The sequence below is a fragment of the Vulpes lagopus genome, chromosome 5 (genome assembly GCF_018345385.1).
Source record: "Vulpes lagopus strain Blue_001 chromosome 5, ASM1834538v1, whole genome shotgun sequence".
NCBI classification, from domain to species: Eukaryota; Metazoa; Chordata; class Mammalia; order Carnivora; family Canidae; genus Vulpes; species Vulpes lagopus.
Genome location: NC_054828.1, coordinates 96,037,799 through 96,060,820, shown reverse-complemented (window position 1 = coordinate 96,060,820; position 23,022 = coordinate 96,037,799). Strand labels below are relative to the sequence as shown.

At 46.7% G+C, this 23,022-nt stretch overlaps 1 protein-coding gene across 1 annotated transcript; it reads right to left on the bottom strand.

Annotated features, from left to right (window-relative positions):
* Positions 1–16,768: 16,768 nt before the first annotated feature.
* Positions 16,769–20,125, bottom strand: TEX37 (testis expressed 37). The gene is made up of 3 exons (XM_041754538.1): positions 20,099–20,125; positions 19,093–19,185; positions 16,769–17,191 (listed from the first exon to the last, which is right to left on the bottom strand). The coding sequence occupies exons 1-3, from the start codon at positions 20,123–20,125 to the stop codon at positions 16,769–16,771; spliced, it is 543 nt and encodes a 180-aa protein (XP_041610472.1).
* Positions 20,126–23,022: the final 2,897 nt, after the last annotated feature.

The window sequence follows — 23,022 nt, the reverse complement described above, 5'->3', positions numbered from 1 at the left end:
TTAGCGCCTGTCTTTGGCCCAGGGCGCGATCCCGGGTCCCATGTTGGGCTCCCGGCATGGAGCCTGTCTCTCCCTCTGCCTGTGTCTCTGCCTCTCTCTCTATGTCTATCATCAATAAATAAAATATTTTTAAAATTTGAAGAAATACTCGGGGTAATGGCTAAATAAGTAAGGATGCATTCATACTATGGATATCATGCAAGAGTCAGCAGCATGAGTGGGATTATCAACTGTCTATTAAGCAGATAAGTGACAAATCTGCAAGTAGCAGAGGAGTGTGAATAGTCCAGATGCAACAGCTTCTGCATCTGTTTAAATGAAATATTTCTGCAGGCATAGAGTTTAGAAGTATCTACACCCTACACGATGCCACGCTGGTTACCTCAGGAGACTAGAGTTGGAGGAGGGGAATGAGGAGGAGAGTATTAACTTCAATTAACTTAATTTCAGTATTGTCTGACTTCTTCCAATGAATACACTACTTTCAGGACTGATAATATTAACAAGACGAGAAAAAAGAAACCAATAAGCCGCATTTGCAATATGTCCATTGATCTCATCTTTGTATCCTGCTCTGTCTTTAGAAAGATTTAAGAGGATCTCATTTAATTCTACTAGGACCTCTGCAACCCAGACCTTTTGATTGCTGTTTTGCCTGTGAGGAAGGAACGCAATTATTAAAATAACCGGAGAAACACAGCAGGAAACTGGTAATAATGCCCTCATCATCCCACCACCCTCTTAGCATAACAATTCCACTTCACTGAGTTCCCTTCAATCCAGAGGGCATTTAGAGGAGTGACAGGTGACAAGACCTCACCGGGCTTTGGCATCACTGTTGGCCAGGTTACTATTTACTGCTTTACAGTTTTCTTTGTGCTATTCCCTCAACTGCAAATAACACGCTGTGAAGATTCAGCTAAGAGTGATATTTAGCACAGAACCTGATAAGTAGTAAGCACTCAGCAAATAGATCAATGAAGTCATAACGTCAGGTTCCTGAACTCCAAAATGGCCATATTTGGGCAAGACTTATTGCGAGGACCAGATGACAGCAGTAGGGGTTAGAGTGACGCGAATAGGTGCCTATGTGCAATTCTAGGATTATAAGACCAGAGGGAAAGATACGGAGAGAAGTGCTGGCTGTTACTGTTGGGCACTCAAGGAGCAGAAAGGAAGGAAACCGGGAGGTGAAGAAGGAAAGAAAAACCATCGCACAGTAAAATATGCAGCATTAAAATGATTCTGCAAAAATGTAGATACTGGATATGCCTGTGACAAAGGTCTGGAGAGGCTGGCGTTTGATCGCGTGAGGATAACGTGTGATGCTGATGTGAAAACATGGTTATGATTAGAGCAACCAAGGAGCGTCCGTGGTTATCCGGAGGGGTCTAGGGCTGCCCGCGGGGCAGGGCGAGGGGTTCGAGTTTGCTAATTCCTGCTTTCTTCCAGGACTGTGACCCCAAGCTGCCGGTCAACAGGGCAGCCTGGGAGTCTACCCTCGATGGTCCCCGCGGGGAGCCGGGCGCAGTGTGGCCAGAGGGTTTGGAGATCCGAGATGTGTGTGGATGCGCCCCCGGATTCCCCGGGTCGGGCCGAGCGCCCGCGCAGCCGGGAGCGGCGCCGGGAAAGGTTCGCGAGGAACCGGCCCCGGGAGGGAAGCGGAGCTCACACTGGCCACGAGGGGGCGACAAGACACCGAGGGAAGGCTCGGGTTTGGGGCCGGTTCCCGGAGCCGCGGCGGGAAGGGGAACTGCGGCGGGGGACGGGCTGCGCGGGGCCGCAGGAGGTGGCGGGAGCCGCGGGCCCTCCGCGGGCCGGGGAGGGTCACCCCCCCACCCCCACCCCCGGCTTGCGCGGCCCTCGGCCGCCCGCCGCACACCCAGGCCTGGCCGGCCCTGCGCCGAGGCGAGCTCAGCCTTAGGCTCGCGGCGCCCTCGGGAGAGGTTACCGCCCCCACCTTACGGAGGGGCACCGGGGGGTACTAAGTGCAGGGACTTCTCCCCCACGAGTACAGTCCCGCAAACCAGGCGGGTCGTAAGTAAGTCAGCGAGTGACAAGAGCTCAACCTCGCTACTCACCCGGGAGCTGCGAGTGAAAGCCACGTCCTCCCCACGTGGCAGAAAGATTCACCTGGGTGCATTTCAGTGAATTTTTTTGGGCACGTATCTGTCGTAATCTGAAAGCTGATTCTTCATCATGCAGCGATTGTACTTCTGGGATCTGTTCTACAGAAACAGTCACACAGATGTGTTAACCTTAGTGGGAAAGGCAAGTCAAGGGATTGTTTCATTAAACGTGATTTACTCCTTGTTGCCTTGCTGCTGTAGAGGCCCGGAGTCTAATGGGCACTTGCTAATTCTGAGAATCAGCGCCCCCCACTACCACCCACCCCAACCCCCTGCCAGCCTTTTTCTCGGGAATTACTGCCCTCAGGCATCTTCATAGGGGAAAGCTTCCAAGTCTAAGTATCATTCACCTGCAGCAGTATCTCCGGGGGCACTTAACTAAAATAAAATGGTTGCCCTAGAACCTACATTTAAAAAAAAAAAAAAAAAAAGCTCCTAGATAATTCTAAAGCACTCTTCTTGATCTTGAAGGCAGTTTAAAAAGCTGGGTCCTCTAAAAATAATGCCGACAGCCAGGCTAGGCTCCAGCCCTCTAACATAAGCACTGGGTGTCTGGCCCAGGTATTGGGAGTTTTTAAAGCTCCCAGGTGATTCCCAGGTGCAGTCAAGGCTGAGAAGCGTAGGCCTTGCCACTTGCAGTGTGGCTGCTGGACTGGGAACATTGGCAGAAATGCAGAATCGGGTTCAATCCCAGACCTGCTGGGTCAGAATCCACATTTCAGGAGGAGCCCCAAGTGATCCATATGCACATTAATATTTGCAATAGATTGTATGTGAGGCTTTAGCTATATTTCAATCTTCCTCCTGTAGCTTCAGCTGCTGAGAGAGTGAGCTGGAACTCTGGGCTGCATCAATAAAAAGCAGTTAGGGCCACAAATAATTCTGCTAGTATCTCCCAAGCAACCCCTGTGGGGAACGGAGCTATAACCTTCCTCCAGATCGCTAAAATCTGGACCAATGCAGGTTGGGGAAAAAGCAGCCTGGAAGCAATACAAGTGCATTCAGCCAGAACTCTAGGGTGATTAAAGTTTCAAGTAAATCAACGTGAGGCATCTAGTAAAACTTAAGACTCAAGTAAGTTGTGTCTATATATTACCTTTCACTGGACCTCAAAACTGCCCCCCCTCCAATTTTCATACTGATATGACAGCACAAATCTGGCCATGTGATTTATTCCCTACTTACTATCCTCTGAAAGCTCCTAGTCTTCCTTAAATTTTTTTTAAGATTTTATTTATTCATGAAAGACACAGACACGGGCAGAGGAGAAGCAGGCTCCATTCCATGCAGGGAGCCGGATATAGGACTTGACCCCGGGTCCCCAGGATCACACCCTGAGCCAAAGGCAGCGCTAAACTGCTGAGCCACCCTGGCTGCCCTCTCCTTAGTTTAAAAGTCAAATTCATGGGACACCTGGGTGGTTCAGTGGTTAAGCATCTGCCTTCGGCTCAGGGCATGATCGCAGGATCCAGGATCAAGTCCCACATCAAGCTCCTTGCAGGAAGCCTGCTTCTCCCTCTGCCTGTGTCTCTGTCTCTCTGTGTCTCTCATAAATAAATAAAATCTTTTTTTAAAAAAAAAGAACCTATGGTTTATGGCACTGTTGATTTGGGCTTGTGTTATACACACCTAAACCTGTATCCTAACTAGTCCTGGCTCTGATGAGTTTTGGCTTTTAAAAAGCTGTGCCCAGCAAATAGTCCCATTGCTCTTGCTGGACGGTTCTTTAAATCTGACGTCAGGTGACATGCCTCCTCCTTCTTCTGCCATCATTGGGATGAAGGCTGATCAGGAGGAGAGTCAGAGATTGTAATCTTGAGATCTAATCTAGGAAGCAGGGATTTTGGAGGAGGGGAGGGTTCATGTGGATAGAGGGAGGAGAAAAGAGGTGACAAAAAGAGAAGCTGAGGAGCTAGGCAGCTTGAGGGAAGACTGAGGTTCAGTCATTATTCCTGAGCTGAGCAAGCACAGGGTGATTATTCAGAATTGAGGCTTAGCTGGTAACCTGGTGCAGGGCCTCCAATGCCAAGCTCATGAATTCAACCTTTTTTCAAATTTTTATTTACTTTTAATTTTATTTATTCATTCCCGAGAGACACACACAGAGAGAAGCAGAGACACAGGCAGAGGGAGAAGCAGGCTCCCTGCAAGGAGCTCGATGTGGAACTTGATCCTGGATCCTGGGATCATGCCCTGAGCCGAAGGCAGATGCTCGACCAGTGAGCCACCCAGGTGTCCCATGAATTTGACTTTTAAACTAAGGAGAGGGCAGCCTGGGTGGCTCAGTGGTTGAGGGCTGCCTTCAGCCCAGGATGTGATCCTGGGGACCCAATGTGGGACTCGATTCCGGGACCCCAGGATCACACCCTGAGCCAAAGGCAGACGCTCAACCACTGAGCCACCCAGGCATCCCAGGTTCTTTTTTTTTTTTTTTAGGTTTTATATATTTATTTGAGAGACAGAATGAGCGAGAGAGTGAGCACAAGTGGGGTGAAGGGAAGAGGGAAAAGCAGATTCCCCACTGAGCAGGGAGCCTGATACAGGGCTCCATCCCAGGACCCCAGGATCATGACCTCACTCGAACGCAGATGCTTAACGATAGAGCCACCCAGGCACCCAAACCATCGGTTCTCAACCATGGCTGGAAACTTTTAAAATATCTAATGCTCAAGCTGTACCTCAGACTGATTAAATCAGAAATTGAGGAGGAGGGGACAATTAATAAACTTTTTTTTTTAAGCTCCTTCAGGTAAGTCTAATGTTTGGTCAAGGTTGAGAACCTTTGGTAGTTTGTTTCTCTCCCACGGGACATTCCAGAGCTTATATGACTGCTGGGTACCACTCAGACATCCAGCCTCCTTCTCTCTTGTCTTGCCATCCACAAGGTTCATCTGGCTCACAATTTGTCTAAGCTACTAGATGGAGGAGGGGAAGATGCACACGTCACTTCTACTTATGGCCCCTCAGCTGAAACTTAGATGACCACATTTTATGCAAGGGGAACTGGGAAATGTAGGCTTTTAGTCCAGGTGGCCATGGCCCCCTAAAGAACTTAGAGGTTCTCTTAATCCAGAAGAGAGAGTGGCTGTTGGGGGAAGTCAGCAAAACTCAAGCCAAGGAAGACTTTCCTAAAGAACAGGACTGGCATGTAATGGAATAGGCAATGCAGGTATTCCCCGCCACCTAAGGAAGTTCACAGCAGAGAGACATGCTGCTTTAAAGTGATCAGATATTCACTCAGTCTGTCCTTCTCAATTGGCACAGCCAGTCATGCTGGCCTTCTTCCTGTCCCATGAGTGCAGCCAGCCATCGGCTCCATCAGAGGGCCCAGTGTTTGCCACGAGTCTGTCCCCCTGCAGTCTTTGTCTCTCGGGTTAGCAAGGAGATCTGCTCTCACCACCTACCGGAGGGGCTCTTCCACTCTGTCAGGCCAAATCCTTTTCTTTTTTCTTTTCATCATGTTTATAATCTTTTTTTCCTAAGATTTTACTTGTTTATGTGAAAGAGAGCACACAAGCTGGGAGGAGAGAGAGAAGCAGACTCCTGCTGAGCAGGGAGCCCCATCAGGGCTCAATCCCAGGACCCTGGGATCATGACCGGAGCTGAAGGCAGATGCTTAACTGACTGGAGCCACCCAGGCGCCCCTCATCATATTTATAATCTTAAGAGCGAGACTGCTGAGATTCAAATCCTACCTCAACTGCTTGCCGCTAGCTTGTGACTTTTCTATGCCTCTGTTTCCTCATCTATAAAACAGGGATAGTAAGAGTGCCTGCCCTCATAGGGTTGCTAAAGGCATGAGTTATCTTCTGTAAAATAGTTCATGCAAGCTATTATATTGCTTTATCAACGGTCTCTTCTTATCAATAAGGATGCTCTCTGGGGTCTTCTTACCTGACTGTTCCTGGGGTTGGGGGTGGAGGACAGCCCCCAGAGCAGTGTTTGACACTTGACATGCTTGACATGCTGTGGTGAGCACAGTGCCCACCAAATTCTTCTGCCTTGTTGCAGAATGGCCTGAGGAGCGGTTACCTACACAATTAGACAGGGCCTCAAGATGCGACTCTGCACATCAGCTTGGTGTCCTCACAGCCCCCTGGTGATTCTGATGCAGCCCCGACCATGGACTGGGGTGTGGGAACCATTGGGTTAGATCACCCGAAAGTCTTCTCCAACTCTGCATGGTATGACCTCACTATAGAAGTTTTTTTTATTTTATTTTGTAATTTATTTATTCATGAGAGACCCAGAGAGAGAAGCAGAGACATAGGCAGAGGGCTCCCCACAGGGAACTCAGTGCAGAACTCAATCCCAAGACCCGGGATCACGCCCTGAGCCAAAGGCAGACGCTCAACCACTGAGCCACCTAGGTGCCCCGGAAGTTTTTATTTTAAAATGAACTCTTAACACAGTACATGTTTGTGGGTAAAATTTCCAACAGTGCAAAAGGAAAATATGTCTCCACCTTTGAACCCCAGTCTACCTTTCCAGGGTCAGGGTCACCCCTGTCTTCAGTTTCTTGTGTGTGTTCCTAGAAGCCTCCCAGACTTGCACAGGCATGTATGTAGGTGTCGCCTTTCGTCACAAATGAGAGATGATACACACTTGCTTTCCTTGTTTACTGGTCCAGAACGATCCTGTCACATCTATGTATAGTTGCTTGTGTTCCATATATGGCTGCGCCGTGAGGCTAGTTGATGGACATCTGGATTTCTTCCAGGGTTTTATTATAAATATTATAAATAATGCTGCTGTGCATATACCTGTACACAGTCATTGAATATCTGTGTGACTTTATGCACTGGGACATTCCAAGGAGTAGAATTACCCAGTTAAAGAGTAAGTGCATTTTTACCTAGCAGAAAGGCTGTACTAATTTAAAAGTCCTAAAACAAGGAATGATGGTTGGATTCTCTGCCCTCCCAACGATATAGTATTAACTTCTCTTAATACTAGGTGTAAAATGACATCTCAGGGGTTTATTTGATTATGAAGTCCAGCATCTTTTCATGTGTTTAAAAGCCATATGTATTTCTTTTTTTGTGATCTTTGCACGTCCTTGCCCATTTTTCTGTTCCCCTCCCCCCACCACCCTTTACTTCAAAGCTTCTCAACTGTTCTCTGTTCTCAGTGCTCCCATTTCTTCTGTCTCAATCTCTCCTGCCAGGCTTCTTCCCCCAGCCCCACCCCAGGCTCCTTGCCAGGCTGTCAACAACTTTCTGCATCCGGCAGGAATCCTCAGTGCTCTCACCTGCTGGCCCTGAAGCAGCAACTGACCCCACAGATCCTACGATGACTCCTTCCTCCCTGACACCTCTCTTCACCTGGTTTCCAGAACATCACATTCCCCTGGTTCTCTTCCCACCTAACAGCTCCTCCCCATCTCCCTGACTTCTCAACTTTGACCTGCCCCAGACGTCAGGCCTTGGACCACTTCCTCACCTTGGCAATGGCGTCAGGTCTCCTGGTTTTCGATACCACCCATAAGCTGTTGACTGCCAAGTTCCGATCTCCAGCTGGTCTTGACCTCTCCTGTGTAGCCAACTGCCTCTTCAAATCTGCACTTGGATGTTCTAGAGGCATTTTGGATTTAATATTGCCTGATTCAAACTGATCTCCCTCCAAAACCCATTTCAATTGTCATCAGTCTCCAATTCAAAGAAAAGCAGCTCACCTTTCCCCTTTGCACAAGCCCAAAACATGGAGTCATCTTGACACCTTTCTTTCTCTCCCGTGCCTCCCAGCCAATCTCTTAATAAATTCCACTGGCTGTCCCTTCAAAGACATCCCAAAGCCAGCCACTTACTCTCTCCATGGCTAATGCTTTGGTCCCGGTCACCAGCATCTCCTGCCTGGATTCTCCTAATCCATTTTTCTGCCTCTGCCTTTGTCCCTCTGAGACTTTTTGTAATCCAGTGGCCAAGATCTTTCTTTAAAAATTGGGAAAAATTTAGGGGGGCACCTGGGTGGCTCAGTTGGTTAAGCATCTGACTTTGGCTCAGGTCATGATCCAAGGGTCCTGGGATAGAGTCCCTCAGCAGGGAGTCTGCCTCTCCCTCTCCTTCTGTCCTTCCTCCTCCCCCCATGTGTGCTCTCTTTCTGTCACTCTCTGAAATAAGTAAAATCTTTAAAAAAACAAAAACAAAAACAAAAATTGGGTTATGTCATCTCTCTGCTCATTACCTGCCAGTGGCTCCCATCTCATGTGAAAGAACACTAAGAGCCTTTGCACCCGCTCACCCATCTGTAGACAATTGTGCTGGACCCTGTGACTTCCCTGACCTCACTGTGCTGCCCTGACGCCTCCCAGGCCTGACCCTTCAGGGTCTTTCCTGGTCATTTGGCCCCACTCATCACCGTGAGAATATCTCTCTCCCCCTCGGGGCTTTGCTCAAATATCACCTTCACAGTGAGACCTGCTCTGATGAACCACTTAACCTATGCCCCTCAGCCCAGCTGTCTTGTCCTCCACGCCTGCTCTCCTTTCCTCCCTATCACTCATTACTTTCCAACCCATTATATACTTTCCTGATTTAGTTTATTGTCATTTTCCCCAACTGGTATGGAATCTCGTCATCTGAATATTATTTTTGTTTATTTATTTCTTGCTATGTTCCCAGCACTTAGAACTCTGTCAGCCACACATGTGTTAAACAAATATTTGCTAAAAGCACAAATAATTGAATTTAAAAAGGAATTTTTTCCCTTGCATTGTTGGTCTTTTTCTTCTTGGTATACAAGGGACTCAGATGCTTTTGCCATTTGTATTGCAAATATTTTCTCAGTTTGTTCTTGCCTTTTGATTTTGAGTATTTTGATTTTGTGTAATTTTTTCCATGCAGAAATTTTTATTATTATGTAGGCAATGTATTATTATTTTTTTTAATTTATAGCTTCCAGATATTAGGTTATACTTAGAGAAGCTCCCTTTCCTATAGGGAATATATAGATAGATAGATGATAGATAGATAGACAGATAGATATACACACACACATATATATACACACATATATACACATACATAGATACACACACACATATATATATATATATGGTGATAAAATATACACCTAACATAAAAGGTACATTTCACCCATTTTTTAAAAAAGATTTTATTTATTTATTCATGAGAGACACAGAGAAAGAGGCAGAGGGAGAAGCAGGTACCTCACGGGAGCCTGATGCGGGACTCCATCTCAGGACCCCAGGATCACAACCTGAGCTGAAGGCAGACGCTCAACCACTGTGCCACCCAGGTACCCAATTTCACCCATTTTTAAGTGTATAGTTCAGTGGCAGTAAGTACAATCACACTGTTGTGCCTCCCATCCCCTCTCCTCCTAGCCATGGGCAACCAACATTCTACCCTCCGTCTCTGCAGGTTTGGCTACTCTAGGTACCTCATAGAAGCAAAATATATATTTAATGTTTGGAAATAAATGAACACATTCCGGCATGGTGCTTGGTCCAAACATTCTTGAGATACTTCAATATGCACACCTGCTCTGATCTTCCTCCAGCCCTCCCACCCACCACTCCCACACCCACCCCAGTTATGTTTATCACCAGCCGAGATTTACTAGTGTCTGCCCGGAGACTTCCAAGAATTCCGCATCCTCCTCTGCTGCTTCTCAAAGTGTGACCCACATAGCACCAGCGACCCAACCTTCACATAACCTGGATAAAAATACAGATTTTTGGAGTTTGCTTCAGACCTGGTGACCCTCCATCCAGACCTGGTGGAACTGAGGAATCAGCATTTTACCGAGGTGCTCAAATACAAGGCACTCTTTCAGAGCTAAGGATCAGTGGTGAATGGCTGCTTGATCTAGAAAAGGCACAGTACAAACAAGCGGGGGTCTGCATCCCCACTCAGCCTTTAGCTACTGGTACCCTCTGTGAAATGGGAGTAAGATTTCCTATGTCACTGAGATGAAATGAGATTGAAGGGAGATACCATCTATGGCTGTGTTTTGTAAACTCAGAAGAATATACACATGTAAGGGCTGTTAGCATTATCTTGGAGCCTCCCAATCCTGTTTCTGCAGCATCAGAATCAGGGCTCCTCCCCAGGCCAAGGAATGACAAAAACATCCCTTCAGGTTGACTTCATGCTGGGGGTGGGGCACGGTCCTGGGCCAGGCAAATCTCCAAGCAAGGGCAGCAAAACAGGTGTCAGCTCCTTGTCTTTTATGTTAATAGTTGAAAGGGGCACTTTATTAACCTGAAAAAAAAATTTTTTAGTTCACTCATGTTTGTACCTTGTGAAAGGAACATAATTACTCTCTTTTTATAGATGATAAAACTGAAGGGGTTTTTTGGTTTGGTTGGTTTGGTTTGGTTTTTAAAGATTTTGTTTATTTATTCATGAGAGACACAGAGAGAGAGGCAGAGACACAGGCAGAGGGAGAAGCAGGCTCCATGCAGGAAGCCCAATGTGGGACTTGATCCCGGGACCCTGGGGTCATGCCCTGAGCCAAGGTACCCCCAAAAGTGAAGGCTTTTATGGAAGTGAGATTTCATGGAAGAAAGAAGCCTAACTCCAAATCCTGTAACTTTTGACCAAATTGCCTGAGCCCTCGGTTTCCGCAGCTATCAAATAGGGTTGACAGCTGTATTAAGTGATGCTTATAGTAGGTTTGTAATAGGGTAAGATCTGTGCTGTGCCTGACATGGGCTGGCACACCCAGTGGCACTATGTGCTTTCTCACTTATGTTGAGGTACTTCTAGGGGCTCTAAAAAATGCATGAGGAATAAAGACGGCCGGGATGGCTGCTGGTGTGCAGCCGTGTTCTGCCCCAGGAGTAAACTGAACCAGGACCTGGGAATCTTCTTCTGCGAGTATTAGAATGTTGCTGAGCAAAGCAGGTTTCTCCTGAATCTATTAATTAAACATAGCTATTGCACTAGGGCCAAAGTAGGGACTGGGAAATGTATGAGGGTGGCCCAAAGCCAGTGTGGAGTTCCCACAGTCCTGCTGTCTTCCCAAAGACAACTCCATCTGGTAAAGAGTAGAATTCAGTGGGCAAAGCTGTGGGCCATCCTGAGGAATGTCACTCAGGTAACTTCACCTGACATCACCAGGTACTGAGAGCTTCCTTGGCTGAAGGTGGATTCACAACCCTGCAGGGAGCCTGAAGCTTCTAGAGGCAAGAGCCAGGAGAGCTGCTGGAGAAAGTGCCCGGAGGTCAGGCCTGGGGCCACCTTATTGCTGGGCTTCCCGTTGGAAAGCCCTTCCTCCTTCCTACCCCCTACATTCCTTCAATATTTATTGAGCCTCTACTGTATGCCAAGTTCCAGGAGCAACAAAAATAAATAAAACACTCTCAGAGATAAATAAAACCGTAATAATTCTAAAGACCAATAAAAATACAAATTAAAAAGTTCTAGCAATGATTGAGCTTCTCTGCTGGGCCCTAGGTGTTTGGCCTTACAGCACCCCTCTGAGAGACATGGGAACTCACAGGACTTGGGAACTCTCGAAGGAAAGGCAAACTGTTAGGGACAGGGGATTGTCAAGACAGGCTTTTCCAAGGAGACAATAACTCAGCACAGGTGGGGGGGGGGGGGCGTGTTTCTAGCAGACAGAAAGAAACAGCAAGTGCACAGGCACAGAGGTGGGCAGTGTGCGCCTGGGGAAAGCGGGGACCTGGGGTGGGAAGGGTCGTGTGCAGGTGGAGGGCCATGGAGCCAGGTTAGGCAGGAGATGAGGAATAATGACCTGTGCCTTCAGATCGCTGGGGGGGGAGGGGGGGGGCGGGATATGGGGAGGACCTGCAGGAGGTGCTCCTGAGTGCCTGTGGTGGGGACAACGGCCCAGTCGGAAAGAGATTGCTGAGGGGGGCTCTCTGGACTTCAGTGGCTCTTGCCCAGACACAGCTCAGGGTCACCATGAAGCCTCCCCGTGGGACTGTGTGGCCAGCGTCTCAAGTGTGGCGTGTTGGGGTCTCCAGTCATCCTGGTCACTGGAGCCAGTCCCTCCCTATGCTCTCCTGCCCTCACCTGTAGGCCCAGAACCCCGGTCTGCCCATGACCCCTCCCAGGGAGCCCTAGGGCATGTCCCCTCCCAGGGAGCCCTCCGGCATGTCTCTGAGGTCCATTTCAGATCTTAAGCACAGGGAGTCACAGCCCTCATGAATCTGATGGGGATTATGACCTCCTGAACACCTCAGACTTAGAATCCAGAGGCAGCTCTGCATCTGTCCATCTTGGTTGAATGATTGTTCCCCCAATGGGTGGTTAATCCCGGAAACTTGGACATTAGGGAGCAAGACAGCTATCATACTGAAGGGCTTTCCATCATTTGTTTAGAATAAAAATGGCATGCAACATTCTAAAAATGACTGGGCCATTGGGGCTAGAATCAGATAAATCTAGGATTCAAATTCTGGCTTTACCATGTGTGCCTCCCAAGTGTCACTTAACTTCCCTGAACCTCTGTTTCTTCACCGTTATGTGAGGACAAAATAATGTGTGCAGCACAGAGCCTGCTCCCTAAAGGGTGGCTATTGTTAGGAATGTTTTCACCTCACCTAAATCATTTTGTGGAAATAACTATGTGTTAAAACTGTCTAGGGGCTCCTTGATCAGCAGGGAGTCTCCATCTCCCTTCCCTCCCTCCCTCCCTCCCTCCCCTCCTCCCTTCCCTCCCTCCTTCCTTCCCCCTTCCCTCCCTTCCTTTCCTTCATCTTTCCCTCCTTTCCTACCTTCCTTCGTGTTTTTCTTTCTTGCTGAAAGATGCAATGATAACAAGAATATTATGAATTAGATATGCTTACAAATGGCTAGCAGTAGTCTAAAGGGGTGCATATTTCTTTTTTTTCTCCCTTCCTTCCCTTCCCTCCCTTCCTCATTTCCTCCTGTTTTTAATGTCTGTGATGGGAAATTTCAAATGCACACAAAAGTGGAGAGAATAGGACAATGGACTTCTGAGCATCCATCATCAGCTACAGCTTTTATTTTGTCACTGATCTTGTTTTACTTATTCCCTTGTTCTTATAAAACTGCTCTGTTACAGCATTTTTTTAAAAAGATTTTATTTATTTAATTGAGAGAGAGAACACACAAGCAGGGAGGAGGGGCAGAAGGCAAGGGAGAAGGAGACTCCCTGCTGATCAAGGAGCCCCCTCCCACCTTTCAGGGTTTGATCCCAGGTCTCTGGGATCATGATCTGAGCCCAAGGCATATGCTCAACCGCTCAATGGACTGAGCTACCCAGATGCCCTTGTTATAGCATTTTATTTTTTTTATTATTTTTTTATTTTTTAAATTTTATTTATTTATTTATTTATTTATTTATTTATTTATTTATTTATTTATGATAGTCACAGAGAGAGAGAGAGAGAGAGAGAGAGAGGCAGAGACACAGGCAGAGGGAGAAGCAGGCTCCATGCACCGGGAGCCCGATGTGGGATTCGATCCCAGGTCTCCAGAATCGCGCCCTGGGCCAAAGGCAGGCGCCAAACCGCTGCACCACCCAGGGATCCCTGTTATAGCATTTTAAAGTAAACTTCAAAAAAAAATAAATAAACTCTTCTGTAAATATTTAAAAATGAAATCTCTCTAACATAACCACAATGCGACCATGGCACCTAACACATGATTCCTTAATATTTAAAAAAATTTTTTTTTATTTATTTATGATAGTCACACACACACACAGAGAGAGAGAGAGGCAGAGACACAGGCAGAGGGAGAAGCAGGCTCCATGCACCGTGAGCCCGACGTGGGATTCGATCCTGGGTCTCCAGGATCGCGCCCTGGGGCAAAGGCAGGCGCTAAACCTCTGCGCCACCCAGGGATCCCTGATGCCTTAATATTAAAGATACACCTGTTTAGAAAGCAGCTTGGTAATACTCACTGAGGACATATCCATACACTTTGACACAGTAATTTCATTTCTTTTTCTACCTAATTCCAGAAAAAAGATTATTTTGTAGAGAAAAATACATAACTGGAAACAACTTGAATGTTTAACATTAGTAATTATGGTATGTTCGTGCAAGGATATTTATAAAGTTTTAAGGTTGAGAAGCAATGCTTATAGTTAGTACAATGAAGACCAAGCAGGATTTAAAATTATGTATTCAGTAATGAGATTTGTAAAAATGTCTATAAAAGGTCTCTCTGAACACTGACTTTATCTCAGATGCTGTGCAAATTTACTCAGAAGGTAGGATTTAATTAATTAATTAATTAATGCCTCTTACAGGTGAGCACATTGCTGTTCAGAGACATGAAATAACTTTCCAGAATACCCTTCAGCTGCACAGAGTAAACTCAGAGGTGAATTGAGATTTGTCTGGCTCAACAGCCCAAGGGTCTAACCATTATCTGCCGCCCTGGGCATCAAAATGTTAACAGTAGTTGTCACTGACTGAGCAGTGGGATTAGAGGTGATTTCTTTTTCTCCTTCACACCTTTCTTCACTTTGCAACATTTTCTACTGAAGGTATTAATTTTATGTTAGAAAAAAATATGTTCAGATTACATATTTAAAATTGTATATTTAAAAGTTAAGACTGAATATGTTTGGAACATGTGCTAGATAACAGGCTAACGTGGGCAATGTGCATAAAAACTCCTATAAGTTGATAAGGAAAAAGATAATTCAGGACAAAAGATGTGACTCGGAAGCCCAATGGCTAATGATATAAAATAGATCCTGTATCTCACTAGTGGCCAAGTAATTGCAAATTAAAGGCATGATGAGATACCATTTACTATTCATTAGATTGGCAAAAATAAAAAAGATTGCTAATATCCATACGCTGGTGAGGAGATGGGAATAAGGGGCTGGGAGGAAGGGGACCGTTCTGGTGGTATCTGTTAACACCATACACCCACCCCACCCAGCGCAAACCCAGCACTTGTGAGACTCTGTCTTACAGGAAAAATAAAAGCATCATTTGTAAGGATATATGTTCAGGAATTGTTATTGCTGCATAATTTGTAGGAAGCGAATTGGAAAAGCATGACTGCCCCTCAATAAGGAAGCAGTTTAATAAATCAAGATCCATCAATTCAATAGAATATCGGGCAGCCATTAAAAATAACTAGACCCATAAATAATGACTTGAGAGAAAAGGAAGATGCAGAGTATTGTGTAGACCCTCATTACTCAGGTATGGTCTCCTGTCTAGCACCGCACACCTGAGAGCTTGTTGCAAATGCAGAATCTTGCCCTCACCCAAGGCCAACCAACTCCCAATTTCCATTTTAACAAGATCCACTAGGGAAGTACTGATGTATAAGGTGATTCCAATGGGAAAGCCTTCTCATGTGTTGTGGCAAAAATGGATAGTCATCCATCCAAATAATCCTCTCCTTCTATTCTGCTAACTTCTCATTTTTTGCTGGGCATATGGCTACCCAGGATATAGGTAGATCTCCCAGCCTGCCTTGCAGTTTGATGGGACCATGAGCTGAACTCTGGCCAAGAGGACAGGATTGGAAGTGAAGAATATCATTTCTGCCTTGTGGCCCTAAAAGGGAATACACCTGTATTCCTCTGGGTATTTCTCACTTTCTGCTAACAGGAAAATGTCAATACCTGAATGAGTCACTGTCTTAGCTTGGGGGCTACCATTACAAAATATCACAGGCCAGGGGGCTTCAGCAACAGAAATTTATTTTCCCATACTTCTGGCAGCTGAAAGTCTGAGATCAAAGTCTGACAGAGGAGGTCTCTGGTGCGGCTTCTCTTCCTGGTTTGCAGATGGCTGCCTTCCCTGCTATGTCTGTCCTCTCATGGCTTTTCCTTAGAGTGTGTGTGTGTCTGTGTGTGTGTGTGTGTGTGCTGAGAGAGAGAGAGAGAGAGAGAGAGAGCTCTCTTCCTCTTCCTCTTTTCCGAAGGCTGCCAATCGTATCAGAACAGGGTCGCACTCTTATGACCTCATTTGACCTTAATTACTTCCTAAAGGCCCTATCTCCAAATACAGTTACATGAGAGGTTAGGGCTTCAACCTATGAATTTGGAGAGGGACAAAATTTAGTCTATGGCAGTCACCTTCGACCCAGAGATGGGGGCCACAGCAGTGATGCCCCGCCCTGCTCATTGGCCTCCCTTTGAACTCTTAGACCGGGGAGAAGCTAGTATGTTGTTCAAGCCACGGCTCTTCAGCTCTTTGTTCGGTGGCTTCACTGGCTTCCTCACCGACGCACACAGGGATATGTTTACAAAAGCTCCACTGACCAAGAAGGAAAGTATAAAATGATGCCCTGGAAATGGTTACACTGATCATTGAGGGGTGGGGGCGGTGAGCAAACTAAGCATACCGAGGGAAAGTGACCCAGCAGCATTTTACAATCACACTCGACGTGTAGACAACTACGGGAAGCACGATTTTTCCCACTTTGTAAGAAAATGTCTAAAACAGCAAGAACCTTTTCAGCACGGCTCTTCACTGTAATGAGGTGCTACCCAAATTCCAGGCTCCATGCACCAGCTTTCCCTTCCCCCTCCTTCTGCAAGTGGTGCCACGGTGGGGATGCCATCCCGTCCCAGGGCTGGCCAGCGAACAAGGTGACACCTTTGCAGGGTTTTATTTTCAGTTCTCCCAGGGCCACGGCGGGGTGGGGGGCTTCCTTGGGAGAGGGAGGATTGCCACGGCACCCCCGAAGGGGCTCTTGCCCTTCCTACTGGTAAAATGGCATCAAGGGGCCCCATCGGTTCAAGATGGGGAACTTGACTTTGTGGTGATAAGGACAGAGACAGCCAGGCAGTAGAAAGTAGCCTTTGCCCACATCCGCCGCAGGCTGGCGCTCAGGCTCCAGGAGGCATGGGAAGCCGGTGCTCTGGCGGCCCCGGTTGGGATCACCTTGGGCCAGGTACAGGGTGTGGGAAGCGGGGTACACGGAACGGCAGATACTGGTGAACCTGCATTCGTCCTCTGCTGCGGTCCCATGGTCCTGCGGGGGGAAGAAGCCGGGCTGCCCCAGGTCTCTGGCGGTCATGTGGAGTGTTTTGAAGGCGGGGTACCCATCCTCTAGCTTGGGCTTGGAGCTGGGGATGGGCCTATACAATTCTTTGTCCCGGAGTTGGGCATCCAGCTTCACCTGCTGTGAAATAAATCACATGCATGGAGGGCTGAGAGAGGTGAGAGGTGAAGCTTCCTTGGCTCATCTGAGACAGAGCACACTTCTCTTTATTTAAAAAAAAAAAAAATTAGGAGATTCCTGGGTGGCTCAGTGGTTTTAGCACCTGCCTTTGGCCCAGGGTGTGATCCTGGAGTCCCGGGATCGAGATCCACGTTGGGCTCCTGCCATGGAGCCTGCTTCTCCCTCTGCCTGTGTCTCTGCCTCTCTCTCTGTGTCTCTCATGAATAAATAAATAAAATCTTTAAATAAATTAATTAATTTAATTTAATTTAATTGGTTTTTGAATGGTGATATATACTATGATCCAGGGAAATACTGAAATAATAGAAAAGGGTTTCTAGTGAAAAAGAAGTCTCTTTCTCACCCCTCCTCCACACACCCCAGTTTGTACACAAATGATGCATGTTATAATCCCGCTCTGCATTTTGTTTCCACTAAATAATATATTCCAGAAATTGTTCCATGTTTATACAGATTTTCTTCTTATTTTCAATGGAGTTATCTGGAGACAGGAAAGGATTTTTTGAACGAGGCTTAAGAAGAACACCTGATAAAGGGAAAGATGGCAACAGCTGACTATGTTAAAGTGAAAATTTCCATTCACGGAAAGAGTGTTGCCACATGTATAACTGACAAATGGAACATGTCTAGAATATTTAAAGAACTCCTACAAATTAAGAAGAAAAAGACAAGCATCCCAATTAAAAAAAATGGGCAAAAGACATGATATCTCACAGAACAATAAACATCCGTAAGCAAACAAAAAGATGCCGAACCTCATTAATAAGCAGTGAAATGAGAATTATGAGCACAAGAAAAATATCATTTCAAACCCACCAAATGAGTCAAAATTGGAAAGGCTTTTAATACTGAGTTGGCAGCAAGGTTGGAGAACTACAGAACAGGCTGCCTCTACTGCATCGACACAGCCACTTTGACAAATAGGGATGTTCCCTGTGACAAGCAATTGCCCTTCCTGGGGCGGTGGACTCTTGAGCCTTGGGCTGTGCAACCTGCCTTGTGGCATGGGGCAGTGGGAGGAGCAGCAAAAAAGTAAAAACTCTGATGTCCAACAAGAAAGGGGACAAATGTATGGTGGCACATTCATGCAATGTGATACTACACAGCAGAAAATGAATAATGTATTATGTGTAATATAATGTTCAGCAAAAAGTAAAAGTCACAGAAAAGTACAAATAGTATAATCCAGTATATAATAGAGCTCAAAGGCAAACCTCAATATTTGTTTAAAGAGATACATACATACAGATTTAGGTGATTTTTTAAAAGACACACAAGGGAATGATTAATGCAAAAGTCAGTATAGTGGCTACCTCGGGAGGTGGGAAAAGGGAGGGGCCATGGCAGCTCTAGAGGACTTCTTTTTTTTTTAAAAGATTTTATTTATTTATTCATGAGAGACATAGAGAGAGGGGGGCAGAGACACAGGCAGAGGAAGAAGCAGGCTCCATGCAGGAGCCCGATGTGGGACTCGATCCTGGGATTCCCAGATCATGCCCTGAGCCAAAGGCAGACACCCAACTGCTGAGCCACCCAGGGGTCCCATATAGGGGACTTCTAATGTGCTGTTTCAGCTGGCTGATAATGCGTATACTAGTGTTTGTTTTGTCAATGTTATTTAAACTGTGAATGTATATTATTTACCTCTCATGTGCATGACTTAGCGTTGATGTACATTTTAAAACATATACCCAAAGCATACCCATAAAAGACTTCTTTAGATCTCCTGGCCACAGATATTGTTCTAAATCAGTGCCCCCAATATCCACACATAATAAAAATGAAGTAAAGATAATTTCAGTGGGCCATTGAAAAGAAGATAAGATTGGGTGACTTCTTACCTCTTGTGGTGTGACCCTGGAGTATTTGTCCTTCCCGTAGGGTTGATAGTCAACCATGTAGGAGCTTTGGTATATGTCTAAATCCACAGGGGCCTGCAGAGCAAGGGAGAGTATAAGACAGGAGATCCCATCCTGCTATTCTTCCACCCAAAAGCATTCAATGGCTTCTCATTGTCTATAGGACCAAGACCAAGTTTTGGGACTGGCATTTGGAGCCTTTATCATCTGGCTTCTACTGACCTTTACCATCTTGCCCTGCTTGGCTCCCCTCCATGCCTTCTGTTCTCCAATCTCACTACTTTCCACTTTTCACAGGTGCACATGCTCTTATCTCCTGCTGGAAATGCTAGTTGTATTCCTCAAGGCCTGGCAAACTCCTACATAGCCTCCAAAACCCGGATGAAATTTCTCCCCTAAAACAGCTATCCCACACTTTTATTCCTTATCACCCCCCAAATTGAACTCTTTCTCCTCTGCTTTTGTAGCACATTTAGCATCTCTCATTACAGCACTTACTATGGTAATTGTAATTGATTAAATGAAGTATACTAGATTAGGACCTAATCTTTTTCATCTCTGCAGCCTCAAAGCCTAGCATGGAGCCTGACACACTGAGGGTGCTAATAAATGCATACTGAATACATAAATGAACTCCCAGAAAATTGTAAATCCTTACTTTCCTCTGCCTATTTTTAAAAAAATATTTTATTTATTTATTCATGAGAAACACACACAGAGAGAGGCAGAAACATAGGCAGAGGGAGAAGCAAGCTCCATGCAGGGAGCCCGATGTGAGACTCGATCCAGGGGCCTCCAGGATCATGCCCTGAGCCAAAGGCAGATGCGTACCGGCTGAGCCACCCCGGCATCCCTCCTCACACACACACACACACACACACACCATTCCAGAATGATGACCAGAAGGAGCCCCAAGATGCCAGGGCCTGTTTGCTAAAGCTGCTCAATGTTGAGGTGGTCACAGGGGACAGAAATCCACAATACTCACCTGTCTGGGGTACACCACACCTGCCATAGCAGATAACCTAGACACAGACAAATTGGTTAGCCCTGCTTCTGCCACAGGTCTCTTATCAGGAAAGGTCGGGGAAAACTGCCATCATCCCCAAAGCTGTGCCACCAAGCACAACCACCCCAATCCTCCTAGCGCCACCCTGCACATTACACAGTCATCCAAGGGTTAATGGCAGCAGCAAGGATAAATGGGCAGGTGGACAGGGGTCCTGGGACAAAGGGGCAGGAGAAGGCCCAGCAGGAATCAGAGCTGATGAGAACATCAGATTCACCTCTCAAGCAGGGCAGTTAGTGTGCTGGTAAAATCTTTAACAACCACTTTTTTTTTTAGGAAAATGAATAAACACTGATTGATAGCATTTACCAGTTCCTGAGGTGTAAATGCTCTGACCTTGGCCCATTTCAAGCCATCAGCATAATGTCACTAATGCCCAGTCACAAAGATAAACACAGAACGGGCTCCCAGAGCCAGGATGGTCCCACCGAATCAGGGCTCTGGTCTGGCCTGAGGAAGCAGGCTGCAGACCCAGGACTTAGAGGCGCCCTGCCTGATTCAGAAACACAAATCATGTTTTCTAGCAGGGATTGAGGATAACCAGGTTGAAAAAAGTTGCAGGGCTCCGCATTCCCAGTTGAACAATAGCAGCAGATAGGTCCAATCCTGCCCCTCGCTGCCCCCAGCCCTGAAGTCCTAGTGGGGAGCCTTACAGCTGGGCACAGGGGAGCAATCTGAGCTCATCCTATCCAGTGTGCACAGACCCCTAGGTTCTTGATGGGTACTCTGCTTCAGTCCCGCGGAACAGGTCCCTGAGCCTCACTCCATGCAGTGGGCTGTGGCTCAGCACGGTGGTTTTGCCAGACCTCAAATAGTCCCCGTGTCCCATTATTTTGGTGCACAGACAGCTCCTTTCCTGGGGCTGGGGGCCAGCTTCAGTGCAAACAGCACCTACCACTCCTTCTCTCAGGGGGACGAAGATGCTCCTGCCCCTGCAACTCCAGGTGCCCCTGCTGCATGAAGAGCGCTGCCACTGTGTCCCACTGCCACACCTGTCTTTGAGATGAACCCCCACCTATGTAATGCAGGTTGCTTTGGTCATAGTCCCTGGTCATTGTGATGGGTGATTGGCTAACCTCTTGGGTGTCAGTTCCTCTGTTCCTGGCTCACCCTCCCACGGCAAGCCGCTGGTGTTCCAGAAGGCCTGATCCCATGTGAACTCTGGCAGCAGCATTAGAAGGTACCGGGGAGACCCCGGCTACCCAAAACTCTACAGAATCAGTCATTTCCAGGAGAGGGAGGTAAACAGAACTCCACATGGCTTTTTGCACATCAGATCGTGTGCGAATCCATCCACTGCATACCATGGCCCCTCCAGGGTGCTGTTGCCTGAAAAGCTGGCTTGTCCCTCCTCCATCAAAATTTCACCCTCTTTCACACCTTTAGGCTGGCTGTGATCCAAAAAAGAAAAAATAAGCATTGTTGAGAATATGGAGAAGTTGGATCCTTTGTGTGTTGCTGCTGGGAATGGAAATTAGTGCAGCACTATGGTAGACAGTATGGTGGTTCCTCAAAAACTTACATATTAACATAGAATTACCGTACGATCTTGCAATTCCTCCTTTGAGTGTGTGACCCAAAGAATTGAAAGAAGGGACTTGGGCAGCCTGGGTGGCTCAGCCATTTAGCGCCGCCTTCAGCCCAGGGCCTGATCCTGGAGACCTGGGATCAAGTCCCACGTCGAGCTCCCTGGATGGAGCCTACTTCTCCCTCTGCCTTTCTTTGTCTCTGTGTCTCTCATGAATAAATAAATAAAATCTTTAAAAAAAAAAGATTTTATTTATTTATTCATCACACACACACATACACACACACAGAGGCAGAGACACAGGCAGAGGACGAAGCAGGCTCCATGCAGGGAGCCCAATGTGGGACTCGATTCTGGGTCTTCAGAATCAGGCCCTGGGCTGAAGGTGGCACTAAACCACTGAGCTACCCGGGCTGCCCTGTTTTATGTATTTAAGACAATAAAAATTATTCATTCTCTTTAAGGGTCACCTTTTCCAGGAAGCTCTCCTTGGTCTCTCACTAGATGCCACTAGATTCTTTTCGTTTATCCAACCAATATTTACTGTGCGCTGTTTGGTGTCAGGCACTGTTCTGAACTGTGCAGATACAACAAGTGAACAAAATAGATGGGAACCCCCCTTGATTGCACAGAGTTTACATTCTGATGAGAGCAAAACACAGAGCAAACAAAATAATAATTGCTTAACTGCTCCTTTAGATCCAGCAAATAAAAAAAAAAAATGAAGTGTGAGAGAATTAATGAGTGGCACTTCAGGGGGATCTGAGAAGGCCTCTCGGAGACAGTGGCATTAGAGAAGAGATCGGAAGCTTAAGAACCAGTCATAGAAAGATCTGGAGGATAGGGCTTCTCAGCACAGGTCAGCGAGTGCAAAGCCTGTAAGACAGGAACAAAGTGGAATGAGAAGGGCCCAGGAGAGGAGTGGGTGAGGGCAAGAGGCCAAGAGCAAGGGTGTTGTGAATCTCTGATTTTCCGCTTTCTGTAATGGCATGCCGGTTTCCTTTTGGAGAACTATTTTTCTTCCCTATCGGGATCATGTTTGTATGATACTGATTCTTCTCCAGCTCTAAACGGGTGTGCTGTCCCTAGAATATTCCATTTCCTAGGCCACCGTGATTGGTTCAAGGACAGGCTCGTGACCCAAGGTGGGCTGAGAAGCATCACCCCCAGCTCCTGGCAGAGTCTGTCTCTTTCTGAGACAGTGGGTACTAGGAACTGTGGGAACCCGGGAGCTGTCTGGGGCCATCTTTGTCACCAAGTGGAGAGAGCCTGGTCAAGAATAAAATCAGCACAGAAAAGAAGACCCAAGGGATGA